The sequence below is a fragment of the Misgurnus anguillicaudatus genome, chromosome 20 (genome assembly GCF_027580225.2).
Source record: "Misgurnus anguillicaudatus chromosome 20, ASM2758022v2, whole genome shotgun sequence".
Lineage (NCBI taxonomy): Eukaryota > Metazoa > Chordata > Actinopteri > Cypriniformes > Cobitidae > Misgurnus > Misgurnus anguillicaudatus.
The window spans coordinates 11,243,669-11,271,295 of record NC_073356.2 but is presented as its reverse complement, the minus strand read 5'-3'; the positions used below and the strand labels follow the sequence as shown (position 1 = coordinate 11,271,295).

Here is a 27,627-nt window from a genome sequence, read left to right as displayed (position 1 = left end):
TCATTTGACAAGGCCGAAAAGAAAAACAGAGGCGATTGAGACAGGGAGAAGATAAATGATTTGGATTTGATTTATTGGGACGACTCATATAATCAAGTTGTATGGGATTTCACAGGAAATCCTAGTGGATTGTTGGAATAAAATCAAAATACACCCAACTTCATCACTTGCATGTCTTATGTTGTTGACATCCAATGTGTCAAACTTTATTGCAAACTATACTGCATGGGCGCATTGTTTGGTAATATCCTACAAATATAGGACTGTTCACTTTAGTGCAATAATCACAAAAATAAAACATTGCTCATATGTTGGGTTCCCCGTGATGATGTCATCTGGGTCTTGAAGAAAAACTACTAATATAAAAGATGTACTAATATGCATAAATTTAGCATTTATTAAGTTTATTTGTATCCACATGTAGAAATATAGACATAATGTTTGTGTTTATACAAAAACATCAATTTTAAGACAAAATGCTACTGGTCCATACACTGAAAAAAATGATTAACTGAATTTAATAAAAAAAATTATTATAAATAAAGTGGTTGCAATCCATTTATTTAAGCTACATTTAAAGAAAAGTATCTTTTTTTGTTTAAATGTAGCTTAAATAAATTGATTGCAACCACTTACCTTAAAAAATTTGATTAAATTCAATGAATCATTTTTTCAGTGTAAACATGCATAAACTATGACCATAACTGTTTAATCAGAACGTGGAAAATTATGTAATGTTGCATATAGCCAGCAGAACCTTTACATCTTTATGTTGCATTACACCAAATGCATCACATTGAAGCACAGGTCACGTGCCGTGCGTGACAGGCCCTACTCTACTTCATGGGTTTCAGTAAAGTACAGTAGATCCCCATTGTGCCCAGTATCCATAGAGTTCAACAAGTCACTGATGGTTCCCAATTTTATGCCATTTTCTTTCTTCAAGTCTCATGCGAAACCAAAGAGGTGGGACCGCGATGTCCAGAAGTGGGCGGTGCCCGCGTGTTCGATTGGCTGGAGCTGTCGGGACACGCCCGTGGGCGGGGTTTATGGTTATCTTCAAGCGCTGTAGAACTAGAACTGGTAGTAGTAGATTGCCCTCGACGCACGCGGGTGGACAAGAGTGGATCGTCTCGATTTTTTTCTTATAAAGGAAAAAAAAGAAAGAAACACATCAACTTTACTCGCGCCTTTGGATGCACGCCACGCGGGCTTCTCTGGATTAATTGTTTTGACACTTACCCGAATTCGAGTTCTTTTTTATTTACTTTAAAACCAAATTGAGCATAATGGGATCCCAGGCATCAAAGGGAGGAGTGGCTGTCGACGGGAAAGCCGCCGTTGCTGACCCGGCTGCCGTCAAGACAAATGGCCAGGTAAGACCAAAAAGACGAAACCCCGTCTGCGACACACCCACATCTGACCAACAAGTGCTTCTCAACGACATCACTGCTCGAGTGCTGTGAAAAATAACTAAATGCATCGATTTAAACAAATGAAGATCGACGAGACACATTGGTTTATTTATTTTTTTATCTTTTTTTTTTAATATTCGTTTCATGCCAAATTTAAGCTTTTCATTCATCACGAAAAATGCGCTCATATATCATTTTGGTCTTCAATGTGAATGCTTATGTTTTTTACATCACCCCAGCTTTAATTTTGTCTCCATCTCGAGGATTTTAAAGATGTCGATGTTGTTGCCATGCGATCTCCATTAATGCCCGTGTAGGAGGATGCTCGAGTTAACAGCAGGGGGTGGCGATCGATCAGTAAATTTGGCTACAATTTGCATTTTAGGGCGAATTTTGCCTGATAATTCACGTGGTCACGTTGGGTATTGTGGTTAACTTACATTGGATACTTGGCAGTATTTTAATTTTATTTTTTGCGTGGAGTAATTTTCAGACGCATGCGTTTAGTCTAGACATAGAGGCGAGTCCACATTTGGTGAAGCTGTGTGGTGGTTTTATGCGACTGAAACGTTTTTGATCAATGAGTGTACTTGTATTTTATATTACTTTTTGAAATGCTGTTTGGATTGATCTGTTTGTCGATGGTTTTGAATGAAATTCCCCATCGTGTTTCGATCGGTCTCGGTCTTTTGTTTAAAGCCCCAGCCTCGGTTCGCATTGTGAATTTTCTGCGTGACTCGAGCGCCCTCGTCCGGTAGTGTGCGGTACTGCAAGGCGTCACCTCGAAGACGTGCAGTATTTACGTGATGGGTCACCGATGTGATCGTCGACGATTGAAGGGATGCCCTGAAATATATGTTTATATAAAATGTGCCCACAGTATGGTGGAGTTACTATTTATGAATGTGGATGAATTTTCCTTCAATTAAATTTGATCTTGTTTTTTTTATCTCCCAGGAAAACGGCCATGTTAAGACCAACGGTGACGTCTCTGCCAAGGCAGATGGAGATGCAGCCGCCACCAACGGTTCCGCAGAGGCAGCCAAAGAATCGGAGGCGGGGGCCGGTGATGCCATCGAGCCCGCTCCTGCAGCCGAGGGCGAGGCGGCCAAACCAGAGGGTGAGGCCACCAAGGAGACCCCCAAGAAGAAGAAGAAGAAGTTCTCCCTGAAGAACTCCTTCAAATTCAAGGGCATCTCACTGAAGAAGAACAAGAAGAGCACAGAGGTGAAGGAAGAAGCCGCCGACGCAGCTCCGGCCGCCGAGGAGAAGGCAGAAGAGAACGGGGTAGCCGCCGAGGAGAAGAAGGAGGAGGAGGAGCCCAAGGCGGAGGAGACACCCGCCCCTGCCGAGACCCCCAAGGCCGAGGAACCCGCAGCCAAACCTGAGGAGCCTGCCGCTGCTCCTAAAGAGGAGGAGGCGGCTGCTGAACCTGCTGCAGAGCCCACAAAACCAACAGAGGAGACCAGCTCCACACCTGCGCCATCTGAACAGAAGGAGTGATTGTATTTCACAAAGGACTTTGTGAACTGTTTTTCCAAGAAAAAATATATATTTATATATATGTGTATATGTATACATATGTATATATACATGGATATATGTATATGTATATATACACATGTATGTGAAAAAAAGACTCCTCGTGCCACTTTCTTCAAGATTAATAACAAATGACAGACTAGATTCACTAGTTCACTTCCCTTGATAATGGCTCAAAGATCTGGGATGCCGAACGTGGGCCTGTATTTTTACGGGACGTCAACGCAAGAGTGGGTTGAGAGAGAGATTGAGGACGGGATCCACGAGAAGCATCTTTCAACGCCACCATCGAACAGATGCGATGATATGAATTGTGCAAGATCAACATCACCACATATAATGACTGTTAAAAAAAAAAGGAAATCGAAAAAGACTTGCCAACTTTCTACATTCCTATATTTTAACCCAAATTTAAGTATTTTGTGGTGTATAGAGAACCATTTTAAATATCCTGAAGGCTTTGTCTCGTTTGTTTGAAAACGCATTTTAATTTTCATCTTGGCTTAAAGAAAAAACAAAACAAAAACACATTTGAGCTTGCTATGTTCACATTTTGAAGTTTTAAAAGAAGCAGAGTTGTTATGTGTTAAATGTGAGCCTTGATCTGCTTTTTGGTCTCTGTAAATACATTTGACCAATTTTGTTCTTTATTTTGCTAATGTTTAAAGATGTTACTGGTTTTATTGTAAAGTTGATAATGGTAAATAAATGTTGGTTACCTACATATGGCCAGTTTGCATTTTTCCTTCACCTAACTATTTTTACTTTAGGTCATGTCTAAAGGAGTTACTCATAATACATGTGATAAAAGGACTTAATCAGTATGTATAGAAGAATTTTACTTGGACAAATAATAAAAAACATATTTCCACAGTGACACACAGATAAGACAGACCGAAAATTAAAGTGATAGTTTACCCAAAAATGAAAATTCTGTCATTTACTCATTTTTATGTTGTTACAAACCTTTATAAATTGATTTGTTCTGATGAACACTAAGGAAGATTTATTTTTTAGAATGTTTTTAACCAAACCATGAGCCACATTTACTCCCATAGTAGGAAAAAGAATACTATGGAAGTGAATGGAGATTCGTAATGGTTTGATTACAAATATTCCTCAAAATTTCCTTCGTGTTTATAAGAACAAATTAATGTATACAGGTTTTAAACAATATGAGAGTGAGAAAATGATGACAGTTTTAATTTTTGGGTGTACTATCCCTTTAAGTCAGTAAAGTAATGTTTATTGAAAGTCTGATCCTTATCATCAAACAACAGTGCTTCCAGACTGGTGGTGTAGCCTAATAAAATCCCAAAATTAGATTTTTAATTTTTACCTAAACAAACTGAATTTTTAGTCTATTATAAAGATCTCTCCCCATCAAATAATCAATAGTCTCATTTAATTGAACAATATTTACGTTCCACCTTTCATTCACTTTTCATTGAATATATATATATATATATATATATATATATATATATATATATATATATATATATTGTATAATTTTAACTCAATAAACCTTACGTTTATTTAAATCGGCTAAATTAATTTAACAGCAGGGATATTTTTAAATAATTTAATGTGCAGTATTTATTCGGCAGTAAATTTGCCTGCTTAGGTGTGTGACCGCATAAGAAAACTAACATAAATTCATGGATTAATTGCGTACTTTGTTTTTCTTTTATGAGTCGCTATATTTGTATTAAAACGTCGCGACAGTTGCATTTTGTCGTCTGTCTCATGATGACGGTAATGGCTGCAGATTTATCGCTGGGGGATTGCGGGTTAAATGTAATCATATACCGCCCTCGCGTGTCGATTATGGGTATTGCAGTTATCTAGGTGGAATGTAGTTTGCTGGTTTTAACTGAAGCAAACTTGTAACCTGTAGATAAAGTAATTTGCACTATTGCAGTACTCGTGTTGGGCTTCTGAGAGAGAGATTATGTTCGTTTGTAATAGGCTACTAAAATGATTTCTTCTGCCTTATTTGTGGCAGTAAAAACGAATCACATTTATCATTATTTTATACTAGCTCTTGATGCATTTGGTCTTATTTGAATATTGAAATTTTTACATTTCTCTTATTCTTTCCTCTTTGTTAGGAAGGAAATATTTTCTTTTGCTTATAAAGATGTGTACACATAATCACTTTAATGTAAATGGATGAATAAGTAGAAAACAATCAGGTGCCTTTAACTAGAACAGTGACTTTGAATGAGCCTTTTACACAACCAAATACATACCATTCAGTCACTTGTTCATTTTTATATCCATATTTTTATTTTTATTCTATTTTTAAATAATATTATTATGGTACACTCAAAAACAACTATACTGGATTTATGACATGACTCCTTTTGTTTGGTCCAAATAATTAATTTCAAAGACATTTTTGCATTTTAAGCATTTTATTGTTTTGTAATGAAATGAATTATTATGTTGACACAATTATATTATTCTCAACTCATTCCTTTGCATTTAGATAAAAACGTTTTTAAGATCATGAAAACATTTGATCCTAAACTTTAGAATGGTCGATTACATGAGTTTGTTATTAACTCTTTTTTCACTTAAAAAATGTAAAATTGTAGAAAGGTAATTTGATTTTTTTGTGCTTTATTTAAAATATTATGGATGTGAAACAAATATTTCATATTATTGACAGCTAAAATAACCACAATATAATTATATTTTTAATAAAGAATATTTAATAGAGCTGGACGACTAATAATTATTAACAAATTCCAATGACTGTAAATATGACAAACATGAAAACGATAATGCCAAAATAAATAATGCACAGTAAAAATATTTTAACGATAAAGTCCTAAATGTAAAAGTTGACTAATGTACAAACCAAGAACAGCCAGGTTCATTATGGTAAAACAATTCTATATCATAATATAAATATGATAGTTGGTTGTACAATTTGTGAACTAGTATAGATGGTCTTTTGTATAGTCACTAGAACGTTGTCTTAATGAAATTTCTTTGTGCAAATGGCTGATTTTGGACATGCCACACTGAATATAAAACAGACAACTGAGAGCAACACTCCAGTGCTTCTGGCAAGCTCCACATCTTCAGTTAGATATTGACATCATTTATTTTGATGCTGGCTCTTCACATCAAGGGGCTTTGAAACAGCATGAAAATGTCAAAACTCTAAACATCAGTCAACCCATTTAGTCCCAAACCACACAAGACACAAAATAGGTAAAATGTTAGCATCTAAGATATCAACTTATCATATTACAATGGAATTCATATTTGGAACAAAGTTTAGGAAATGAGAGAATCTCCTTTAGATACTCTTATATTTTAGAACATAAAACAAAGTACACAACTCAAAACATGCTATTTTTCTAAAATAAAGATGGTAGAATGAGCATTGCTTACTAATGCATTAATTTATTATTCTATAAAATAAATTAAATCCTGTTTAATTAGTCCCATTACATTTCTGTACATTTCCAGAACAAACCTTTGACCAATTCAATAACTTACAAAAACTTGGGGCAACTTCATATGGGGATACTCTTGTCAGCTAGTTTTATAGATTGATGTGGAAAGACTGTCCTTAACTGTGCTAAAAAACACTTTTATGCCAGAAAAGGCTTTTTTCCTCCACTTTGTGGACCTTTTTGGCATAAAGGAGTGCTTTTGAGCTCAGTAAAGCAAACGGCTCTATATAAAACCCAATGAACCCTTCTGAGTGATGGAGAGTAATGTTTTATGGTGTTATCTTTCCCTAAATGGCTATCTTTAAATGGTACCTAAAATGTAAGTTTCTTTGGATAAAAGCCTCTGCTGAATGAGTAAACATAAATGTTAATATTGTGTTTATTAGTTCTCGATCAAATGTGTTTATTATATAACAAGGTGGTAGCTGCAGTTTTGCTACAATGTTGAGTGGTGTATGGTGCCTGGAGAAGTGGGTTAACTCTTAATTTATGCCCCCATTTTTTTTTAAATGACCCAACTTAGGTTGAATGCTCTGTGTTATAAACAGTGACATGCAAAGTCTTGCATTTACTTCACTTCAAAATGGCCCATTAATTGTCATTTACCTTCTTGACTTCTCAGCATAATGATCATTATAAAATTAATATTATGAATTAATATTTAGAAGTTGGTAAACCCCATGCCATCCAATAAAGAAGTAAAGAAGAAAGAGGCACTTGATGCATCAGTTCTACCTGATATTTGTCGTTGCACTTTTTAGTTAATTTTGTTAATTTAGGTTTAGTTTTAGTGTAGGCTACTAGACTTTGCTATATAATTGTTTGTATAGAATTGTATAGAATTTAAATAACTTTTTTTTAAATAAAAAAAACATTTATGTCTAATTGTAAATGGGTCAATATCACTATAACGTGCCTTTGAAACTGCAAAATATCTGGCCAAAAAATCTGAGATTTTCCATTTAACTTCATATGTTTTGTATTAAGGAGACTTTAGGCTGCTAGAGCAAGCTTCAGCACTTTTTATAAATTAACTGCAAGCAGCAGTAAACACCATACAAACAAACCTATAAAATATGGAAACATGTCTACCCTGTCATGCAAATTCAATGTAAATTTTCATGACAGGTTGGACATTTTTAGCTAAATTTAGCATTTAATGAACACATAATGTAGCTGCGGTTAGCTTAGTGGTTCACTGTTTAAAATACATATTTTGATTTTCTGCAAAGTTTTATGTTAATTAATATTTTACAATGACAGGGTGGACATTTTAAGCTTGACAATAATTGTAGATACTTACTGTGTGTGCATAAAATGTTTTAACATGACGCAAAACCAAATGGGGGACAGGATGTCATTGACTACATCAGTTGGTTTCTTGAAGGGGCGTTTACCCCAAGGGTGGGCAGCAATTTCAGGGAAACGTGCAAAATGCTTAATATTATTATGAAAATTTGAATATAAATTATAAAAATGACTTGTTTTATCAAATAACTTGTTGGAGGCAATAAGAAAAATCTAAAAGTTTTTGACTTTTATGTCACTTTTGTTACACTCACTAAAAAGTATATAAAATAGAAAATGGTATAAAATGGGAAAAACATATTTCAACAGACTTATCACTAAGCTTGTATGTCTGTAAATGTTTGGCCATTTATAATAAAACCTCAGAATTTTATTATTTTGGAATATATTCATGATGACGGAGTGATACTGATGGACAGCAATAGACACTTTATAGTTATATTGACTCAAGTAGTGAACAAATACTACTGTATTATGCCTGTGGTGTGTTTCCCAAAACACTAACTATTGTCGTAAATTTCATTCAATTCTGATAGAGTTCATGAAATTAAAGCAAACTGTCAACAGACAACCCAAAAAGCCGACCTCAATGACTGTACAACAACACTGAATAACATTATGGTTTGTAAATTACGAGATTTATTGGACATTTAAACAACGTAACATTAGTGGCAACTACGCTTGAGCACTTGATTAAGACAGCAAGAGAAACGATTGGTCGAGATATGCAACAGTCACGCCCTCCGTGCATAATTCTGAACGGTGATTGGCTCAAAGACGCTCGAGACAAGTTGCCATTGAAGTTGGTCAATGCGCAGAAAGCCAGGTGTCGTAAGCAATTCGGTCCCCCCGAGCAATTCGGTCTCCCCTAGGACCCCGCGCGACTCCATTGGCTGAAAAAACTCCTCGTGGGTAGTTTTCTTAGCGCCTTATTACAATTCCTACAAAATCGCGTTATGATTTATGTAGTTAGAACGTTTTTAAAATTACAATTGATGTCTTTTAAATGATATCATATAGTAGTATATAAATGAGGCTATAGGTGGGAGATCTGATCTACACATTGCTTGTGTCATTTTATTATTTAGATTATTATACTGTACCATTTCCACTTTTGACTGTCTACATACAATTACTTACTCATTAATTACTTATACAAAACATGACTACTACATAGTTGAATCACACATTTAAATCATAATTATAAGCCATGATTACTACACTTTTACTATTAAAAATATATATTCCGTAAGGTATGTTAATAATTTACAAAAAAATAAAAGTATTGTTTTTGCAAAGCAGATGATGACACAAAAGTACTGACGTTTCTGCAACATGAATATTAGTTTATTATATTGTTTTTTAGTTAACTTTTATTTTTTAAAAATGTAATGTTTCTATTTTGTACAACATAATTAGCTTACTAGCCGCGTATGCAGACGAGATATTGCAATGACACATTTTTGAGCAGGCATTAGTGTAGATACCAATCGGGGTCCTAGGGGAGACCGAATTGCTCGGGGGGACTGGATTGCTCATGACACCGGCAGGCGCAGGCTGTAATTGGAGGTAAAATGGCGCTGACTTCTCAAGGAACAAAGAAGAAAGTTTGCTACTATTACGATGGTAAGATTGGTTATTTTTGCGTTGTTATCGAGTTTTTATTGTTCGAGCAAAGAAGTAAAGTGCGTGCTTTGGATAAATGCTGCACAATGTTCAGTTCCGTTGAATGTTTGTGAGTTGTTAGCTGGGGTTAGCGCGGCGCTAATGCTAGTTTTGGCTTAGCATGCTAGTTGCTCTTTATCCTGTTGTACTGAACAGCACAGAGCTAACATCAGCACAAAAAAACAACAACATTTACGCACATAATCTGTATTCCCTCTTCTGATCATAATGTGAAACTAATGTTTGTTTAGCTTGTGGTAGTTATTGATGTGTTTAGTGCTAGCAGCACTATCACATCTGCGCGTGTGTGATGCTCAGTTGTCTTTGTCTCCTGATTTCTGTCATCGCATCCGATAGTTTAGTTTTAAACATTATGTTTTGGATTACGATAAAATAATAAATAAATCTTAGTTTTGCAGCACGCTTTGTTTTTCTAGGCCTTTTTTAGAAATTGAATTCTGACACAGATATTCAAAACCAGAAATGTATTAAATCGGAAGTTATTTTACGCAGTTCAGCGAAGTATGATAAATACAAACTAACACGTCATTGTTCATCCAGAGGTAAAGACGAGCAGTTTGATAGTAAGTTAATGCTTTGATTTGGTTTTCTTCAGGTGATGTGGGGAATTACTACTACGGTCAGGGTCACCCCATGAAACCCCACAGAATTCGCATGACCCACAACCTTCTCCTGAATTATGGCCTCTATAGAAAGATGGAAATTTATGTAAGAAATATTTAGTCTTTATACTATTTATATAAATTTCGTATTTTCGGCTAAAAGTGATTTGATTACTTGTTGGCATGTTTATAGGCCTCACAAGGCCAATGCTGAAGAGATGACCAAGTATCACAGTGATGACTACATCAAGTTCCTGCGCTCCATCCGGCCAGACAACATGTCTGAGTACAGCAAGCAGATGCAGAGATTTAATGTTTACTTCCCAGATCGGATGTTTTGAGGTTTATTAAGTAAAGCATTGTTAGGCAATGCAAACATTTTACATTTTTATATCAAAAGTGACTTGTATGCTTTTATTTTATATTTTATGTACTTTAATAAAACTTTGCTGTCTCGTGCAGTTAATGTTGGGGAGGATTGTCCTGTCTTTGATGGCTTATTTGAATTCTGTCAGCTCTCGACAGGTGGCTCTGTTGGTACGTATCTTTTAAAACAGATTATCTTTGTTCGTGCATACTTTGGCATACCTAAATACGTTTATAACACTTTTATGATTACTTTTAGCCGGGGCTGTGAAACTCAACAAACAGCAGACAGACATCGCCATTAACTGGGCAGGAGGGCTTCATCACGCCAAGAAGTCTGAGGCATCTGGGTTCTGTTATGTCAACGATATTGTGTTGGCTATTCTGGAACTGCTCAAGTATGTTGACTAAAGCTATGTTAGCATGACGACAATGTAGTTTTTCCTTTGCGTTTGTTTATTTCACGTAGGGCTGGCCGATATGGCCAAAAAAAATCAAGAAAATGTTTTTAAAATATCTGTCGATATCGATAATTATCATGATAAATAACAAATCTTTATTCCTGTCAAATTTAAAGGCAAATTTTTGCACTTAAATGAAAATTGTAAAAACCAGACAGTTAATAATGGTTTTAAACTACTTTTTATTAAGAACATGATGCATACATATACTAAAATCTTGTTTTAATGTTCATCTGTGTCTGTATTAAATGTAAATATATTTGTAATGAAATCAACACATTTCTGACAGAGAATGCAGCAGGCTACTGTCATTTTAAGACCCAAGACAGATTGCTTTAAGTTTCAATAAACTGCATAACATCCAGCTGTTTATGTTCACTTAAAGCGGAAGTTAAAGCAAGAGTGATTTGCGAAATCATACGGAGGAGTTTGCTTTTAAATCACTCAATCAATCAATTTTGCTTTAAACAAGAAAGAAAACTTAGTTCAGTGGTCACGTGTGTGTTATACATATACTTATACTACGGGTCTGTTGAATTCTGTGTTCTGATTGGCTGAGAAATGTTCTGTGGGTATGCGTTAATTTCTGATAACCGCACACCTTACTTGTCAAATGTCTTTAAAATAGGCACCAGAGTAATGTTTGTGGTAATCGTGGTATAAGCGGAATAATTGACTCCAGTCCTTTGAATTATTTGGCACTACGCATTGCACCTTGGGTGTGCATTGTTTTCTTATAATTCAATGGCCTGTCGTCAATTATTCCTTACGAGCTATACACAGTGATAAATGGATGTCATGAACGTCACATTGCTGTAGGAGCGCACACTCGTACAGTATATTTACTGCAGTGGTGGATCTGCTGTTTTTCCTCAGTTTCCTGAATTTGTGAATGTCCTGTAAATATACTTTTAAAGCTGTGTGCGTGCAAGGCGGACGCTGAAAGAAAGTACAGTATACAGTACCTATTTTGTCTGCTGTGTTCCGAACCCTGTTTGCGCGTCCAACATTACACAAAAGGAAAATGTTTATGCGCATTTGAATTCTGCCCGTGTTATCCGCATCGCGAAAATCACTAATAATAAATGAATAACTTGAATCATCTTACTCCACTCCTTCAAGTCTAACCGACACTTTGATTGTAAACCAAGAGCACGTGCAGCATCCGGAAGTGCTTGCGCAACATTACGCACAGTGCGTAAACATTATCAATCACTTATCGATAATAGGATTTTTTTTGTAGAAAACGATCGTTATCGACTTATTGCCCAGCAATAATTTCACGAATACATGACAACGTTGTCAAAACAGTCTGCTAAATGAGTAAAAACGTTGTATTATGTGTAGGGGCCTTTTTTTGCTGGATCGGCTATCCAATAAACTTAGTTTATAGATTATTGCACTTTTATTGCTCAACTTCTTAATCCTGAGTATTAAACTCTTATCTTATGCCCAAAATTGTGCATGCAATTACTTTTTGATAAGATTTTAAATTTTATGATTATTCTTTTTCTCTAGGTACCATCAAAGAGTGCTTTACATTGATATTGACATTCATCATGGAGATGGAGTTGAGGAAGCTTTCTACACAACAGACCGTGTCATGACTGTGTCCTTCCACAAGTATGGAGAGTATTTTCCTGGTACAGGAGATCTAAGAGTACGTTTGTCTTTCCTGAGCCTAAGTCGTTTCAAATAAACAATCACATTTTACGTAACTGAATGCTTAAAAGCTAATGTTGTCATTTTCATCTTGCAGGATATCGGTGCAGGAAAGGGAAAATACTACGCTGTGAACTACCCACTCAGGGATGGAATAGACGATGAATCCTATGAAGCCATATTCAAACCTGTACGTTTTCACTTTAACATTTGTAATCCAAAAATACATTTGTGTTAAGATTTTTGCACGGAATATATCTCAAATCTGTCAATGTTTTCGAATGTGCTGCAGATCATGGCCAAAGTGATGGAAATGTATCAGCCCAGTGCTGTGGTGCTTCAGTGTGGTGCTGATTCTCTGTCTGGAGACAGACTGGGATGCTTCAACCTCACCATCAAAGGTACAACACAACATAGTCTCGCATAACCTCACGTGATGTCAACTTAATATTATATACCCCTCAATACACCACAATTAACCTAGTTGTTGGTCTACAAGTACCTAAGTGGGTGTCTAACAGGACCTCTGTTATATTCAGGTCATGCCAAGTGTGTGGAGTACATGAAGAGCTTTAATCTGCCACTGCTCATGCTGGGCGGTGGAGGTTACACCATCAGGAACGTGGCCCGCTGCTGGACCTTTGAGACCGCTGTTGCACTGGACTCCACCATTCCTAATGGTAAACCCTTTACACCTGGTGCACTGTTAGTTTCACATATTGTGCATGTGATGGTGGCTGTTATTTAACCTTATCTTGTTACTTCAGAGCTCCCATACAACGATTACTTTGAGTATTTCGGACCTGATTTCAAGCTCCACATCAGTCCCTCCAACATGACCAATCAGAACACAAACGACTATCTGGAGAAAATCAAGTGAGTGGAACGAGTACATTTTGTTGGTTATTAAATTATGCCACATGCTGTTGATGATGTTGTGACATCTGTCGTCGGACAGTTTACAACATTTTTCGTGTGCATCTGTGTCCCATGCAGACAGCGTCTGTTTGAGAATTTGAGAATGCTGCCTCACGCCCCAGGTGTTCAGATGCAGGCGATCCCAGAGGATGCTGTTCAGGAAGACAGCGGAGATGAGGAGGATGATCCTGATAAGCGCATATCTAGTTAGTGCAGCTTTCTTTGTACTCTTATCAATTATGGCTATGTTTCTCCAAATACTTAAGGACTCTTTGTTGTGAACCTTGAACCCGGGACACACCAAAAGATAATCGGGCTGAATTTGAGCTGATTTTTTTCACCTTACAATAATCCGAAAGTCTTGATCGTCTTCATGATTGAACCGATTATCTAATCAGATTTTCCTGTGGTGCACGGTGTGTTAAGAGCGTCTGAATCTGCTCGGAAGCATGTCAGAGGCGCTCCGATCGCAAATCGTAAATATTCAACATGTTGAATATTTACGATCAGAAATCCTGGTGTGTTGGGGAGCCTCGCCTGTTGTGTTTGTTTACTGTGAAGTGACGTTTGACCACGAGAGACATCGCAAGATTTTGTGTGTTCTCAGTTAAGACTTGCGTTGTTTGTGAAGGGAAATTGAAGATGTGTGCTGTGATGACCACACACTTTACAAACAAAACTGCAAATCGTAAAAAAATGTCATGTGTTGAAACTCTTTTAGTGTGGCCCTAACTTCAGTCGTGCACGCTGACAAATAATGTTTGTAGTGATGATCTGTGAGTATATCCCGTTTTTCTTGAATCAATAGTTCGTGCCCATGACAAGCGGATAGCATGCGATGAGGAGTTCTCCGACTCTGAGGATGAAGGTCAGGGTGGCCGGAGAAATACAGCCAATTACAAGAAGCCCAAACGGGTGAAGACCGAAGAGGAGAAGGATGGAGAGGAGAAGAAAGGTGAGCCAACAGGTACAGCTGATTTCTTTCATTGGAGGGACTTAATTGGTCAACTTTAATAAATTGCAATGAATGTTGGCAGAGAAGGCATTGAATAGACAAAAGTGGCTGTAGAAGGTAGATTTAAAGGCTGTGTGCACTTTTTTTTGTGCATTCATTTCATGTTAAATGCCAACTTCATTTTAATGGTGTTAAATAATTTTGGGCAGTTTGTTGCAATTGTATGATGTCAAATCTATGAGTGTGGATAGTAATGGATTTCTCTCTTCCAATCGCTACCAGATGTTAAAGAAGAGGAAAAAGCTCCAGAGGAAAAAATGGACACAAAGGGGTAAATATTTCTTCCCTTACGTTTTGAGTTTTTTTTTTCTGGTAGATGTTATTTCAAAGTGATTGTGTTGAGCTCCTTACACGCACATTCTGGATTGTTTTATTGAAATTTTATTTTTCTGTAATCCGTGTGTTCACACGCATCCTGTAAAGATCCTAATAGGGGCTGTTTACACCTGGTATTAAGATGTGCTTTCATTGATCATAGAGACAGAGCGCAGTTATGCAAATTTGAAAACCACGCCCACCGGGGGGGAACGCAATCCAACCGTCTCCATTGACTTTGTATTGCGAGAAGCCGCCTCCTTGTCATTTCTGGCTTAAAACAAAAACTGAATAATGCCTTAAAGCTGCTGTGTGACAATATGTACAGCTAACAAGCCAAAGAACCCAGAAATACATTTTTATAAGCTGTCGAGCCATAAAACCTAGTCTTTAAGGAGAATAAAGTGGATCGCCGACTATGTTTCCCCCTACTGGACGCGGTTTTACTAATAGAAGTACTATGAAAAGTTGCCTGTATCCATTTCTGTGTCTTTAAATGCTCGTTTTTTAAAGTCGACAGCTTATAAAAACTTATTACAGATTAAACTTAAAAACAGATTAATACCTAAAAGCTGCTGTGTGACAAGGTGTACATCTAACACGGCAAAAAAAAACATACGTTTTTATAAGCTGTCGACTTCAAAAAACAAGCGTTTAAAGACACAGAAATGGAAACAGGAAACTTTTCATAGTACTCCTTTTCATAGTCCGTTTCAGAAAAATATTTTAACCCTGAAATGAGGGAAACTCTGAGTTTTCCGTTTCAAAAAGAGAGGTAGGTTAAACCTGAGACAACGGGGTAAGTCAAGCCTGTTTCAGAAGGAGATGTAACTTATACTCAGAGTCTGTTTCTGGGGTAACTTACTCTGTGAACCTAACCTGGTCAGGAGCAGGAGGTCAAGTTTAAACTCAGAGTTGGTTGAACCTCCTTATTGAAACGGGCCCCTGGTGTAAACCGCCTCAAAGACACGTGACTTTAGATGCTGAGGTGTAATGTAATTGAAATCGGGCATTTGGTGGATTTTTTTTCCGTAGTTAAGTTTTCTACTGATCTGAGATTTTTCTCACACATGGGCATTTTATTTGATCATTAACTAGCACAGCGTGTACCGTCCCATTAAGCTGGCGAATGGTCTCTGCTTTGACGTTGATGATGAGGATTTCTGCTTTATTGAAGTTTGCAGACATTTTTAATTGAAATCCACGATTTAAAAAAAATTATTACGTCGTTGTGACAACGCACGTCATCATTGCAACACACCCCTTATGGCAGCCGGACCCCCTTGACCTAAATTATTTACTTTAAGTACCCCCTCAGATTGAGTAATTCAATAATTTAATAGCACATTTGTGTGTTTAACTTTGAAACGAGTGAAGTAAATGTTTTTGAAGTATTTATCAATAGTATTTTTTGTTATTACTTGTTCTTGGAACTTCATCTTGTATTTTCTTTGACAATTCATGCAAAAGATACATTTTAAGTTTAAAGTGTTATGTAATGTCACATGACATGAAGATTAAACAAATGATGTTATAATATTATTATGTTATATCAATGCTCTGTGTGAAAGAGGGGTTTTAGTTGACATTTAATGTCATCTTGTGATGTTTGTGGAGTATTAATGGGCTTTATTTTTTTTTAATGCAGGCCAAAAGAAGAATTAAAAGCGGTCTGAACAAATGGACGTTCGGTTGTCGCAGCTGCATGAACTTAAGTTGTCCTTCATCCTCTCATGTCAACCCTGCATACACGAACACATTCTTGATGTTAGCTCTTGAGCGACACACTGTAAATTATTTTGTATGACTCATTTTACTATTTGTAATCTAATGAAGCGCTATAAAGGTTTTTACATTACAAGTGTGAAATGAAAGATGTACCTTTTTTCTTTTCTTTAGTGCTTTAAAACCATGTACGTTTCCCCCAAACTTAAACTTTGTTACTGTTTACTGCAAATAGCACCTCGAGCAGGACCACAATGGCACAAATTTTCTCCTTAAAGTTGTTCTGAATGGTGGACTCGACAATTATTGGTTGCCCATATTTGGTTTGGATTTCTCTGTGGATGCTGTTTGTCTGGCGTCCTTTACCTCGTTTTTAAGCGATAAATGCTTGTTTTTATTATTAAGGTGTCTGTGTTGATGACTCTTGAGAACGTCCATCTGTCTAATGGGCATGGGAATTTGTTTGCTGTATTGCTCTTAGATTCCACATTCTGTTCTGTTGTGGTTACCCTATCGAGTCAGTCACATGGTATGACCTGATTTAGCCATTTGGCGTTCAGTGATTGTTAAATGTCCTTATTATAACAATGACTTTGGTAAATAAAAGAGAGAACCTCTAATTATTGTCTCTTTCATTCTTCATGACCACAATCTATGTTCATATGTAATGGGATTACACTTACAACCCTTGTGTGTTTAGGTTACGTTTGTAAACGATGGTTTCAAAAGGGGGTCTTTAATGAATTTGTGACTTGACTGGTTTTGGAAAAAAATTCTCCTTAAACTGACAATTATTTCTCCTTAAACCTTACTAACTTTTTTCATTATTTGTGTAGTCCAGTACCCTATACTTGGTAAACATTGTTTACCACAAGTTAACCTTGTTCTATAAAAAATGCACTTTTAGAAGTTAGTTATTTTAATTTGAATATCCAACTACTTGCTGTTGCTCAGTTGGTAGAGCATTGCGTTAGCAGCGCAAAAGTTGTGGGTTCAAATCCCGGGAACACACGGATAAATGTATGGCTTCCTAAGGGAAAAGGTGCACTAAAATACACCAAGTATACTTCTACTATTTTTAAGCACTATTGTTGAACTGTTTTATATACAAAATTGTCTTTAACAATCAGTTTAGTATTAGTGTATTGAAATAAATAATATTTAATTGTATTCAACTGCAGTGAACTAAGGTACTACTAAAGTAGATGTATAATTTGTTTATTTGTAGTGTATAAATCTTTAACACAAAATAAATGTATAGGGAGAGCAGGGAACAAAGTAATGCATTTTGACTTTGGTTCTATCATTCAAACAATATTTAAGTTAGATTGTGTAAAATTATTAATCAACACACATATCTCTGCTACAAATAAACGCTTAAAGTTTGTTTGTGGGACCTACTGTTATCGTACAATTACACCGAAAGTGACAAAAGTGCAAACGTTACAACTTACCCCATAGGTGGGGTTCATTGTAACAGAGGGTTTGTTACACCTGCTAGAAAATTTAGTTTAAACAGAAATAATTCAATAAAATTCTTTCTATATACTAAAGGTGGATATTGTTTACACTCAACTAAAGGATTATTAGGAACACCATACTAATAATGTGTTGTTTGACCCCCTTTCGCCTTCAGAACTGCCTTAATTCTACGTGGCATTGATTCAACAAAAAAATGTTGGCCTATATTGATTGGATAGCATCTTTCAGTTGATGGAGATTTGTGGGATGCACATTCAGGGCATGAAGCTCTGTTCCACCACATCCCAAAGATGCTCTATTGGGTTGAGATCTGGTGATTGTGGGGGCCATTTTAGTACAGTGAACTCATTGTCATGTTCAAGAAACCAATTTGAAATGATCCGAGCTTTGTGACATGGTGCATTATCCTGCTGGAAGTAGCCATCAGAGGATGAGTACATGGTGGTCATAAAGGGATGGACATGGTCAGAAACAATGCTCAGGTAGGCCGTGGTATTTAAACGATGCCCAATTGGCACTAAGGGGCCTAAAGTGTGCCAAGAAAACATCCCCCACACCATTACACCACCACCACCAGCCTGCACAGTGGTAACAAGGCATGATGGATCCATGTTCTCATTCTGTTTACACCAAATTCTGACTCATCAGAGACTCATCAGACCAGGTAACATTTTTCCAGTCTTTAGCTGTCCAATTTTGGTGAGCTCGTGCAAATTGTAGCCTCTTTTTATCTATTTGTAGTTGAGATGAGTGGTACCTGGTGGGGTCTTCTGCTGTTGTAGCCCATCCCCCTCAAGGTTGTGTGTGTTGTGGCTTCACAAGTGCTTTGCTGCATACCTCGGTTGTAACGAGTGGTTATTTCGGTCAAAGTTGCTCTTCTATCAGCTTGAATCAGTCGGCCCATACTAGATGTTTTTCCCTTTTCACACCATTCTTTGTAAACGCTAGAAATGGTTGTGCGTGAAAATCTCAGTAACTGAGCAGATTGTGAAATACTCAGACCAGCCCGTCTGGCATCAACAATCATTCCACGCTCAAAATTGCTTAAATCACCTTTCTATCCCATTCTGACATTCAGTTTGGAGTTCAGGAGATTGTATTGACCAGGACCACACCCCTAAATGCATTGAAGCAACTGCCATGTGATTGGTTGATTAGATAATTGCATTAATGAGAAATTGAACATGTGTTCCTAATAATCCTTTAGGTGAGCATATATCTGTCTATAAAAGATATCCACACATTCATCCATCCATGATCCTTCATCGAATCATCCTTGTATTAAGCAGCAATGCATATAAATAGATTTTTTTTAAAAGGGCTTCACAATTAAACCAAAACAAATCAATATTGTGAGTTATTTCCTCTGATATTGTATTAACACATTATTTTGTTGAATAGTATTTACATTGTTTTCATTTCATTATTATTGAATACTGAAGGCTTAATTGTAACACTGTGTGACAACTAAAAATGTTTTCAATCCCAGCTATCAGTTACTAGAAGTGGTTGACATGTTTCAAAATGGTGTTATGTTTTAGGTAACAAGACAGTGATTAAATAATATAAGGTTGGATTAGGTGACGTACACACCCAACTGAGAAATCGGGGGGAAAAAAAACGTAAGATGAAGAAATTGACGTCCATGCCTCTCTTTCAGCCCTATAATATGTAAAGTAGCCGTGTTACAATTAAAGGGATAGTTCACTTTAACATGAAAATTCTGTCATCATTTACTCATCCTCATGTTGTTCTTAATCTGTATGAATTTCTTTTTTCTGATGAACAAAAAAGATATTTTGATAAATGATGGTAAGCAGTAAGTGACCAGTGACTTCCAGTAGGAATAAAAAATATGATGGTCAACTGTGTGGTTACCATCATTTATTAAAATATTTTCTTCATCATTTATCACTATACTTCCAAAATATTTTTTTCCTACTATGGAAGTCTATGGTCACTTACTGCTCTGTGTTCACCATCATTTCTCAAAATATCTTTTTTTGTGTTCATCAGAAAAAAGAAATTCATACAAGTTTAGAACAACATGAGGATGAGTAAATGATTACAGAATTTTCATTTTAAAGTGAACTATCCCTTTAACCCCACATTAGTTTGTGCCCCGCTCACCCCTACTAATTTGTACTTCCTGGTATTTCATATTTTTAGTACACTTAAGTGTCCTTTAATATCTGGGTTAAATGCCCTGAAGTCACTTTGGATAAAAACATCTACCAAATGCTTACTGAACAGTGGGTTGATATGAGGAAATATTTAACTTATTTTGTTAAAGTATTTAGCCCTGTACTATTATGACCGGACCATTTGCGATGCAACACAAATGTGCTAAATAAAAACACAAAAGCACAACTATATCTCAAACCCAGTTTATTCAGAATGTTAAATTCATTAAATATGCATTGCATTGAAGATCTCAAATGCAGTATCTGCTGTATGAAGGCAATCTTATCAAACGCTTGCTGCATGTCTGGCTCTCTTGTACTCTCTGGTGTCAGATATTACTGTGCAGTTCAGATGTTGAGAATGTGGATGGTTTAACGTGATGTTTTTACGCCTCGAGCTCGAAATCAAAATACTGGGGATCGAAGTAATGAATTCTAACATAACCATCCTCTCCTCCACTGCTGTAACTGTGGATAAAGAAAGATAGGAAAAACGGTTTACAGTATTTATCAATTGATCGTGTCATTGAAAAGGCAAACCTAGTTTAATCAGCCATTTTTAGACGCCAAAAGCTGAAGCTGAGTTTTCAAACAGCTCTTTAAAATGACAAAACAATACCAGAAACATAACTGTGGGTTGCATTTAAGGTTCTTACCTTTTCCCATCTGGGTGGAACGCCACACAGTTGATAGGGCCGAAATGTCCCTTCACACGCCCAAACTCCTCTTCATAAGCCGCATGGAAAAACCTAGAAATTAAAGCCATGGATCACGATACTGACAAGTCATATAAAACATCAACCTGCTATTTTTATGCACCATTCACCAAGTTTGCTTTTAAAATTTCCAGATATTTTTCATGATCATGGGCACACTGATGACATCACTTGACAGCTTTAAATGTGCGAATTTCAGCAAAATGAAAGCCCTCAAATAACAAGAGTCACAAACATACTACAATAAACTGTAGTTTCCTGACAGACAGAGTTGATAGTGTCCCATTAAAAAAACAGCTACAAGCTTTAAAAAAATACATATGATGTGTCTTACAGTAAGTTCATTGAGCACAGATAATACAAAAACACTAACCTGGCTTCAAATTTGCCAATCCTTGTAGAGGTGGTTGTGACTTCCATGGCTTCCTGACCACCTCCCATAACCACATGGGCAAAACAGTTAAACAATATCACATTAACTTAAAAGGTCTTTATGCATGTTTATCATCCAAACAGCTAACTAGTGTTGGGCAATATGCCTCATAGTGAGCCTGAGATCAGGGCAGGGCAATAGTTTAGTCATTTATTTATTTGTTGATTTCTTTACTCGTTTATGACTAAGAAAGACGCGAAAACATGCAGCACTACAAGTTTAATTTATCATTTAAAACCAAGAAATCCTGAAGACACCCTGAGCATGAGAAAGACACGGTGGCAGCGATTGGTATTTGTCTGCTAAAGGTACCAGCACGAAGAATGAGAGACTTTAGCTTTTCATCTCATGTCATAGATGAGAAGAGAAACGTCGAAGAGCTTTAGCCAAGACTCATTGATGTGGTCGAAAGTAAATGCAATGGTTTTAACAAGCCAGACATCTATCTGATTAGAGAAGTGACCAGGTGTAGAAGGCCCCATAATGACGGCTGGAATTTAAAAAAAGTCATTGTTAAATAATATTAAAAATAAATATAGTAAAAAAAGGACATTCTGAAAATATAACTTGTGCAATGGTGACACAATTGGCAAAATAATTAGGAAAACGAAAAATAAATTTAATTTGGCTTGGGCCAAGATTTTTTTTTTTTGGTGCATCCCTACTACAGCCAGCAAAACATAACACAAGTAGATGAAATAAACAGAAACATGACAAAAACGTATGGGCCGTTTACACGACAATGCTAAAGTTTTTAGACAGTTTGGCTGAGGGTGGCGTTTTGGGCTCCTGAAACTTCTGACGATGGGTGGCTGGGTGTTCCATGCAGAGGTGTATAATACTTAAGTATTTTAGTTACATTTTCCAAGCATCTATGCTTTATCAGAGTGTTTTTTCTTGGGAAAAAATTTACTTTACTAAAAAATGTTCACTACATTCTAAAGCATAAAATCATACTGTGTATTCATTATATATGCATATTAAAATTGATTTAATGCCTAATTACATAAAAATTGTGTACTTTTACTTTCTTGAGTAAAAGTACGAAAAATTACTAGATGTTTAATGTACTTAAATATTAAATATAAACCAAAAACTTGAAATTATGAAATGTAGTGGAGTAAAAATTATGTTTTGGAATGTTTGTTTTCCAAAGAAAAACACTTATAAAATACGAATAATTGAAAATTTACTTTTATGTAGAAAGTAGAAATACTTGAGTACTATACAACTCTGGTGCCATGTATATTTTTGTGTCCAGGGGCATTATTTACTTAAAAAATTGATACAAAAATGTGTCACATTATTCTATAAAATCATTTACATATACATTTTCAGTATTTTTAATACTAAATAACCATTTATGTTTTAGTATCTCAAACTTGACAGGTGGGGCAACTTACAAATTAGCAGTAAAAAACATTCAAATTTAAATATAAAAATAAATAAATAAATAAATAAACCTCTAAAATATGCATTAAATCTTTTTTTAAAAAGTTTTTTTAAAGGGACCATGGCCATGAGAGAATAATTGACAGCACAATTGAGTTTTTTTCATCCACTCATTTGCATTTTAAAGGACACACCCAAAATGGCACATTTTGGCACACACCTACAAAGTGGCAATTTTAACATGTCATAATAAATTATCTGTGGGGTATTTTAAGCTAAAACTTCACATATGTGCTCTGGGGACACCAAAGATTTATTTGACATCTTAAAAAAGTCTTGTGCCATGGCCCCTTTAAATCCATTTTTAAAGCTTGCTTTGTCATTGACCCATGTTTCAAAGTGGACGTTTTTGATAATGATGCCTTGTTGCCTTATTGTAAACTAGGGGTCGACCGATTATCGACCTGACCGATTGTCAACGTAGATATAAAGCATTTTTCCGATTATCGACATCAGTCATTTTAAAAGCCGATTTGCGCTATTTAGCTCAGGATTTAGCGAAAGCCATCGGAACTACAGTGGATTTAGTCGTTGTCGCGAATCCGTGTAAACGCAGATCTTTTCTGACCATGTTGTCGCGTGCACGTGAAATTTTTCATAAACGCGAACATTGTTTCACAACATTGTGGTGTGCAAACATAGCCTTAGACACATACATGATCCATAATGGGTGAAATAGCTGCAGAATTAACAGGTCGCTCCGTCTTGAAGGTTTTGATGTGGTCAAGCGTTGTGGAGTCAAACATCTAAACAACAAAGAAAACAGTATGTAAGTCCATCTAAAGTAGCATCATTAGGGGAATCGTTTTTAAGATATACACATCTTAGCAGTACAGTCTTTGGAGGCGGTGATGACCGTCGTGAGATCCACAGATGACTGGATGTCATTGATCTGTTTGGTGTGTTCCTTTGCTTTCTTCAGAATCTCCCCTGACTGAAGTAAACACATACATCCTTAGCAAACCAAGTCCTTCATGTCACCAAATGTTAAGAGTACGACTCACAAACCTTGGCGCTAAACTGGTTGATTTCTCCACTTTCATGGCCGGCAATCACATACTCTCCCAGCGGACCCCATACTGCACTGGTGATCTTGGAGTCATTGCAGGGTATGGACACGTATGGGCTGTTATCCTCTGCGAGTAAAAAAAATCATATTAGATAAGACTTCAGACTGGAAGCATTCATGTATTCTTTTCTATACGAGAGGTCACATAACCAACCGATTTGTTGGGGGTCTCTCAGGTCAAAGTAGTTGAGATAGCACTGGTAGCCCATCTGTTTGTCTGTTGAAAACATGATGATGTTTCCACTGAAGTCAAAGCCGCACGTCCTGACCGCCGAGCTGGTTTCCAGCAGCGCTAGCTGCTTACCTGTGTAAGTCATTACACATATGAAATTTAAGATGACTTCCATTTAATATTATATTAATTATTTCTGTATAAAAGTTATATACAACTTTATGATATTATAAAGAAATTGTGCTTATCAGTAATAAGGTTGAAATATTTCTTATTTAGCTAATAATGCTTTTTATTTGGTTTTAAATGGATTTTAAATTCCAGAGTCTTTAACTTTAGGAGCCCACTATATATTTTGCATGTGTGTGATGATCTTGTATGCCAACCTGTCTCACAGTCCCATAGTCTGCAGCTATTATCTGCAGATCCAGTCAATACGTTCTTAGTGTCCCCTTGATAACATGTTAAGAGATCAACTTTTCAAAAGCAGGTGAATAAAGTTAAATTCATACAGTAAAAAGACTTGAAACCAAGTGCATTGCTTTGCCCAACGGTACTTTTTAAGAAAGGATACAGTCAACATCCACACACCAAACGGCACCTGTGTGACCATTGTAAGTGCCCAGTCTTTCTCCATTGACAGAGTACCAAACATTGGCAACCTACAATGCAAATATATACATGTAAACGAGAGAAATAACTAATTGTAATAATTGTTACGGTAGTTCATATTGCTTACTGTATCCTTGGCTACTGAGAACAGTAGGTCACCCTCTCTGTTGTATTTGATCTGAGTGATGGACCTCTCGTGGCCCTGTAGAAGAATGGGTTTCATAATGGAAGAAGATACAGTATACGACATCATCAAATACGTTGTTTTTCGTAGACAGGCATGGATAGCAATGAATCAGCATTTTTAATAGCTACATACAGTTAATAAAGAGACAAATACATTTTTCTGGCGTTATCATTACACAGATGGTGTTAGTAAAACAATAATTATGCATAATGACAGGCGTGGATCTATTATTTAATAATGCATTTGATTCTATATATTATTTTAGGTTTTTGTTATTCATGTATTGAAGTAGTTTAATTTATGGGTCAGATACAATCTAACGGGGCCTTACTTAACGTTTAGCATTTGTTAGCTAACATAAGTTACCGGTAAAAAAAATAGCGGCGAGTAAACACCTAGCGTATTTGCATGTAAGTTAGTTTATCGCTTTAACAATACACACACATATACACTTACCATAATCTCTGTGTTTATATAGCCAGATTATTACAGAAAATGTGTTATAATCCTCTGTAGAAACTGTAATACGCGGTACGCGTGCTGAAAAGCGCCCGGTTACGAACGGAAAAGAAACCTTTCGCTTCCTGTACGGCCAAAAAACGGATCCGACAGAAAACAAGAAACTATTCAAACGTTCCGGCCTTATTTTAACTTTGGATTATTTTATTATTATTATTATTATTATTATTATTATTATTATTATGTGATATTACTCTTATGTTATGTAGAATTTGCTTTTATTGTTATTAGTATTTTTGGACAATGCTTAGACAAAATAGACTACAATTCATAAAGTAATCTTAAGACTTAAAGGGATAGTTCACTTTAAAATTAAGTCATCCAAAAATCTGACATTGGCAAATGGTAACGAAAGGCCTACTTTACATTAGCAAGTTAACACTGACAAACTAGTTTCTAACGAATTAATATGTTGATTGTTATCATAAATATAATAATATAGCCTACTGTGTGTCAGGCAGTTATTCATGCAATGGTATGCAAACAAAAAAATTATGATCCTACTAAACAGCTATTTCAACTAGGGGTACAATACTCAGCAATCAAGTTTTTTATTTTCAAATCTTGGACACCTATTTAGCAGTTGAAAACAAACATTTTACAATATCAATAATTATTAAATGTTCAATGTTTAGATTTTAAATGTAGCCAGAAATTTAATCTGCACAGCAAAATCACCAGTGGTAAATGTTTACTACTGGTGTTTATATGAGTACCACTAGATATAAAATATAAATATAAAACAATTTGATGGCATATTATGTACACTTTCTTTTAACTTAAAATGGTCATTTTATGAGACTTTAAGATGTAAAAAAAGTCTTCAGTGTCGCCAGAGTGTTTATGTGAAGTTTTACTTCAAAATACCCCATCATGTTAATTTATTATAACATTGCCACTTTATAGTTGTGAGCAAAACTGTGCCATTTTTGGGTGTGTCCCTTTAGATGTAAATGATCTAATGAAATGCAAACACTGATGATCACCATAATGGTGGCTTGTTGGAATTGAAACTCAATTGTGCTGTCAATTATTTGCAATTATGTGCTATGGCTGGATGGTGTAGATTAAGGGGCGGTATTATTATAATAAGATCCCCTTTTAACCTCCCGTAGGGAGCAAAATCTAAATGACCAATTTTTTTCACATACTTGCAGAGAATGGTTTACAAAACCAGTCCAGAAGCACTGGAGACCCAATAATAGCACTCAAACATAGAAAAGTCAGATTGTTATGATATGTTCTCTTAACCGTCATAAGCCCCTATTTCCTGTATACGTTAGAGTTCCTTGGGGGTAAAAATGACCCCAGAAATTAAAATTAAAAGAGTGATTACAAAAAATATATACATTTTTAATGATATAAATAATATATATTTTTTTGTTTACTTCCCATCTATACATTAATGCTGTGTTTTCATCAGAGATATGAAGTATTTTGTACCTGTTTACCACTCAATTACACCATTAGCTTACCTGTAAAATATCATATTTTTATGTAAAATTAACATAAATTATTATCTAAATTTGATTTAAATAGTTTTTAGATATTGATCTAGATGTTATGTTTTAATTCGGCCATTTGGTGTTTAGAAAAACAAAACAAAAAAATTACAGTTTAGGAAATAAATCATTTTGACCAGCAGAGGCTCATAGAGACCCATTCATTTTACTGGATGTGGCCAACTGCTCAACATCACTACTTTATTGATACATTTTGTGAATTTATGTTTATATAAACATTAGAAAGGTCATTAACTCATTCACCACCAGCTTTTTTGAGAAAAGTTACCCACCTGCATTTTTGTGATTTTAACAAAATTTTCACAAAATTCCTTGCAGGAATTTTTTTTTCTATAAATATATAAACATACAAATTATATCAAATTAAAGAACACACCCTCTGCTTTCAAACAAACAATAAACAAACAAACAAAATGGGGAAAAAACGTTTCATTATATATTTACTTATTCTACTTAATTTAACCACTGAAATATGGATATTTCTCTTCAAAAATACAACATTTTGAGCCAAAAGCTTAAAAAATTGCGTTTTTGTATAGGAATTTATGTTAGAGATCAGACTCAGAATGACTATCAAACATAAAGGCAGTTAAAATAAATCATTAAATCTTTTTAACTTCCGTTTTTGATAAATTCGGTTTGTCGGTATTACACTTTCACTTTGAAATTCGTCCAGAAAGGCATATTTATTAGTTAAATATGAACTCATAAATGATGAGATAACTCGTCAATGGCGGTGAATGAGTTAATAATAAATATTATTTCAAATAGTAGATTTTTTGTAGTTT

The 27,627-nt window shown here is 35.7% G+C and overlaps 3 protein-coding genes across 4 annotated transcripts; 2 read left to right on the top strand and 1 right to left on the bottom strand.

Moving 5' to 3' along the window:
- Positions 1-1,079: 1,079 nt before the first annotated feature.
- Positions 1,080-3,681, top strand: marcksl1b (MARCKS-like 1b). The gene is made up of 2 exons (XM_055219635.2): positions 1,080-1,376; positions 2,373-3,681. Exons 1-2 carry the CDS (start codon positions 1,290-1,292, stop codon positions 2,916-2,918), a joined length of 633 nt encoding a protein of 210 aa, XP_055075610.1. The 5' UTR covers positions 1,080-1,289; the 3' UTR covers positions 2,919-3,681.
- Positions 3,682-8,504: 4,823 nt separating this feature from the next.
- hdac1 (histone deacetylase 1) lies at positions 8,505-17,111 on the top strand. 2 transcript variants are annotated; one of them, XM_073858110.1, is made up of 15 exons: positions 8,505-8,565; positions 9,286-9,367; positions 10,023-10,135; positions 10,221-10,346; positions 10,500-10,566; positions 10,655-10,793; positions 12,375-12,516; positions 12,616-12,708; positions 12,811-12,919; positions 13,058-13,198; positions 13,286-13,394; positions 13,515-13,642; positions 14,245-14,391; positions 14,674-14,722; positions 16,415-17,111. In XM_073858110.1, exons 2-15 carry the CDS (start codon positions 9,316-9,318, stop codon positions 16,440-16,442), a joined length of 1,443 nt encoding a protein of 480 aa, XP_073714211.1. In that variant the 5' UTR covers positions 8,505-8,565; positions 9,286-9,315; the 3' UTR covers positions 16,443-17,111. The 2 variants fall into 2 exon arrangements, with proteins under 2 accessions (XP_073714211.1, XP_073714210.1); XM_073858109.1 differs by having other exon boundaries at positions 14,245-14,403.
- Positions 17,112-20,344: 3,233 nt separating this feature from the next.
- eif3i (eukaryotic translation initiation factor 3, subunit I) lies at positions 20,345-25,412 on the bottom strand. The gene is made up of 11 exons (XM_073858104.1): positions 25,260-25,412; positions 24,738-24,836; positions 24,573-24,660; positions 24,385-24,450; positions 23,981-24,130; positions 23,766-23,893; positions 23,583-23,691; positions 23,417-23,505; positions 21,246-21,322; positions 20,813-20,905; positions 20,345-20,624 (listed from the first exon to the last, which is right to left on the bottom strand). The coding sequence occupies exons 2-11, from the start codon at positions 24,831-24,833 to the stop codon at positions 20,543-20,545; spliced, it is 978 nt and encodes a 325-aa protein (XP_073714205.1). The 5' UTR covers positions 24,834-24,836; positions 25,260-25,412; the 3' UTR covers positions 20,345-20,542.
- Positions 25,413-27,627: the final 2,215 nt, after the last annotated feature.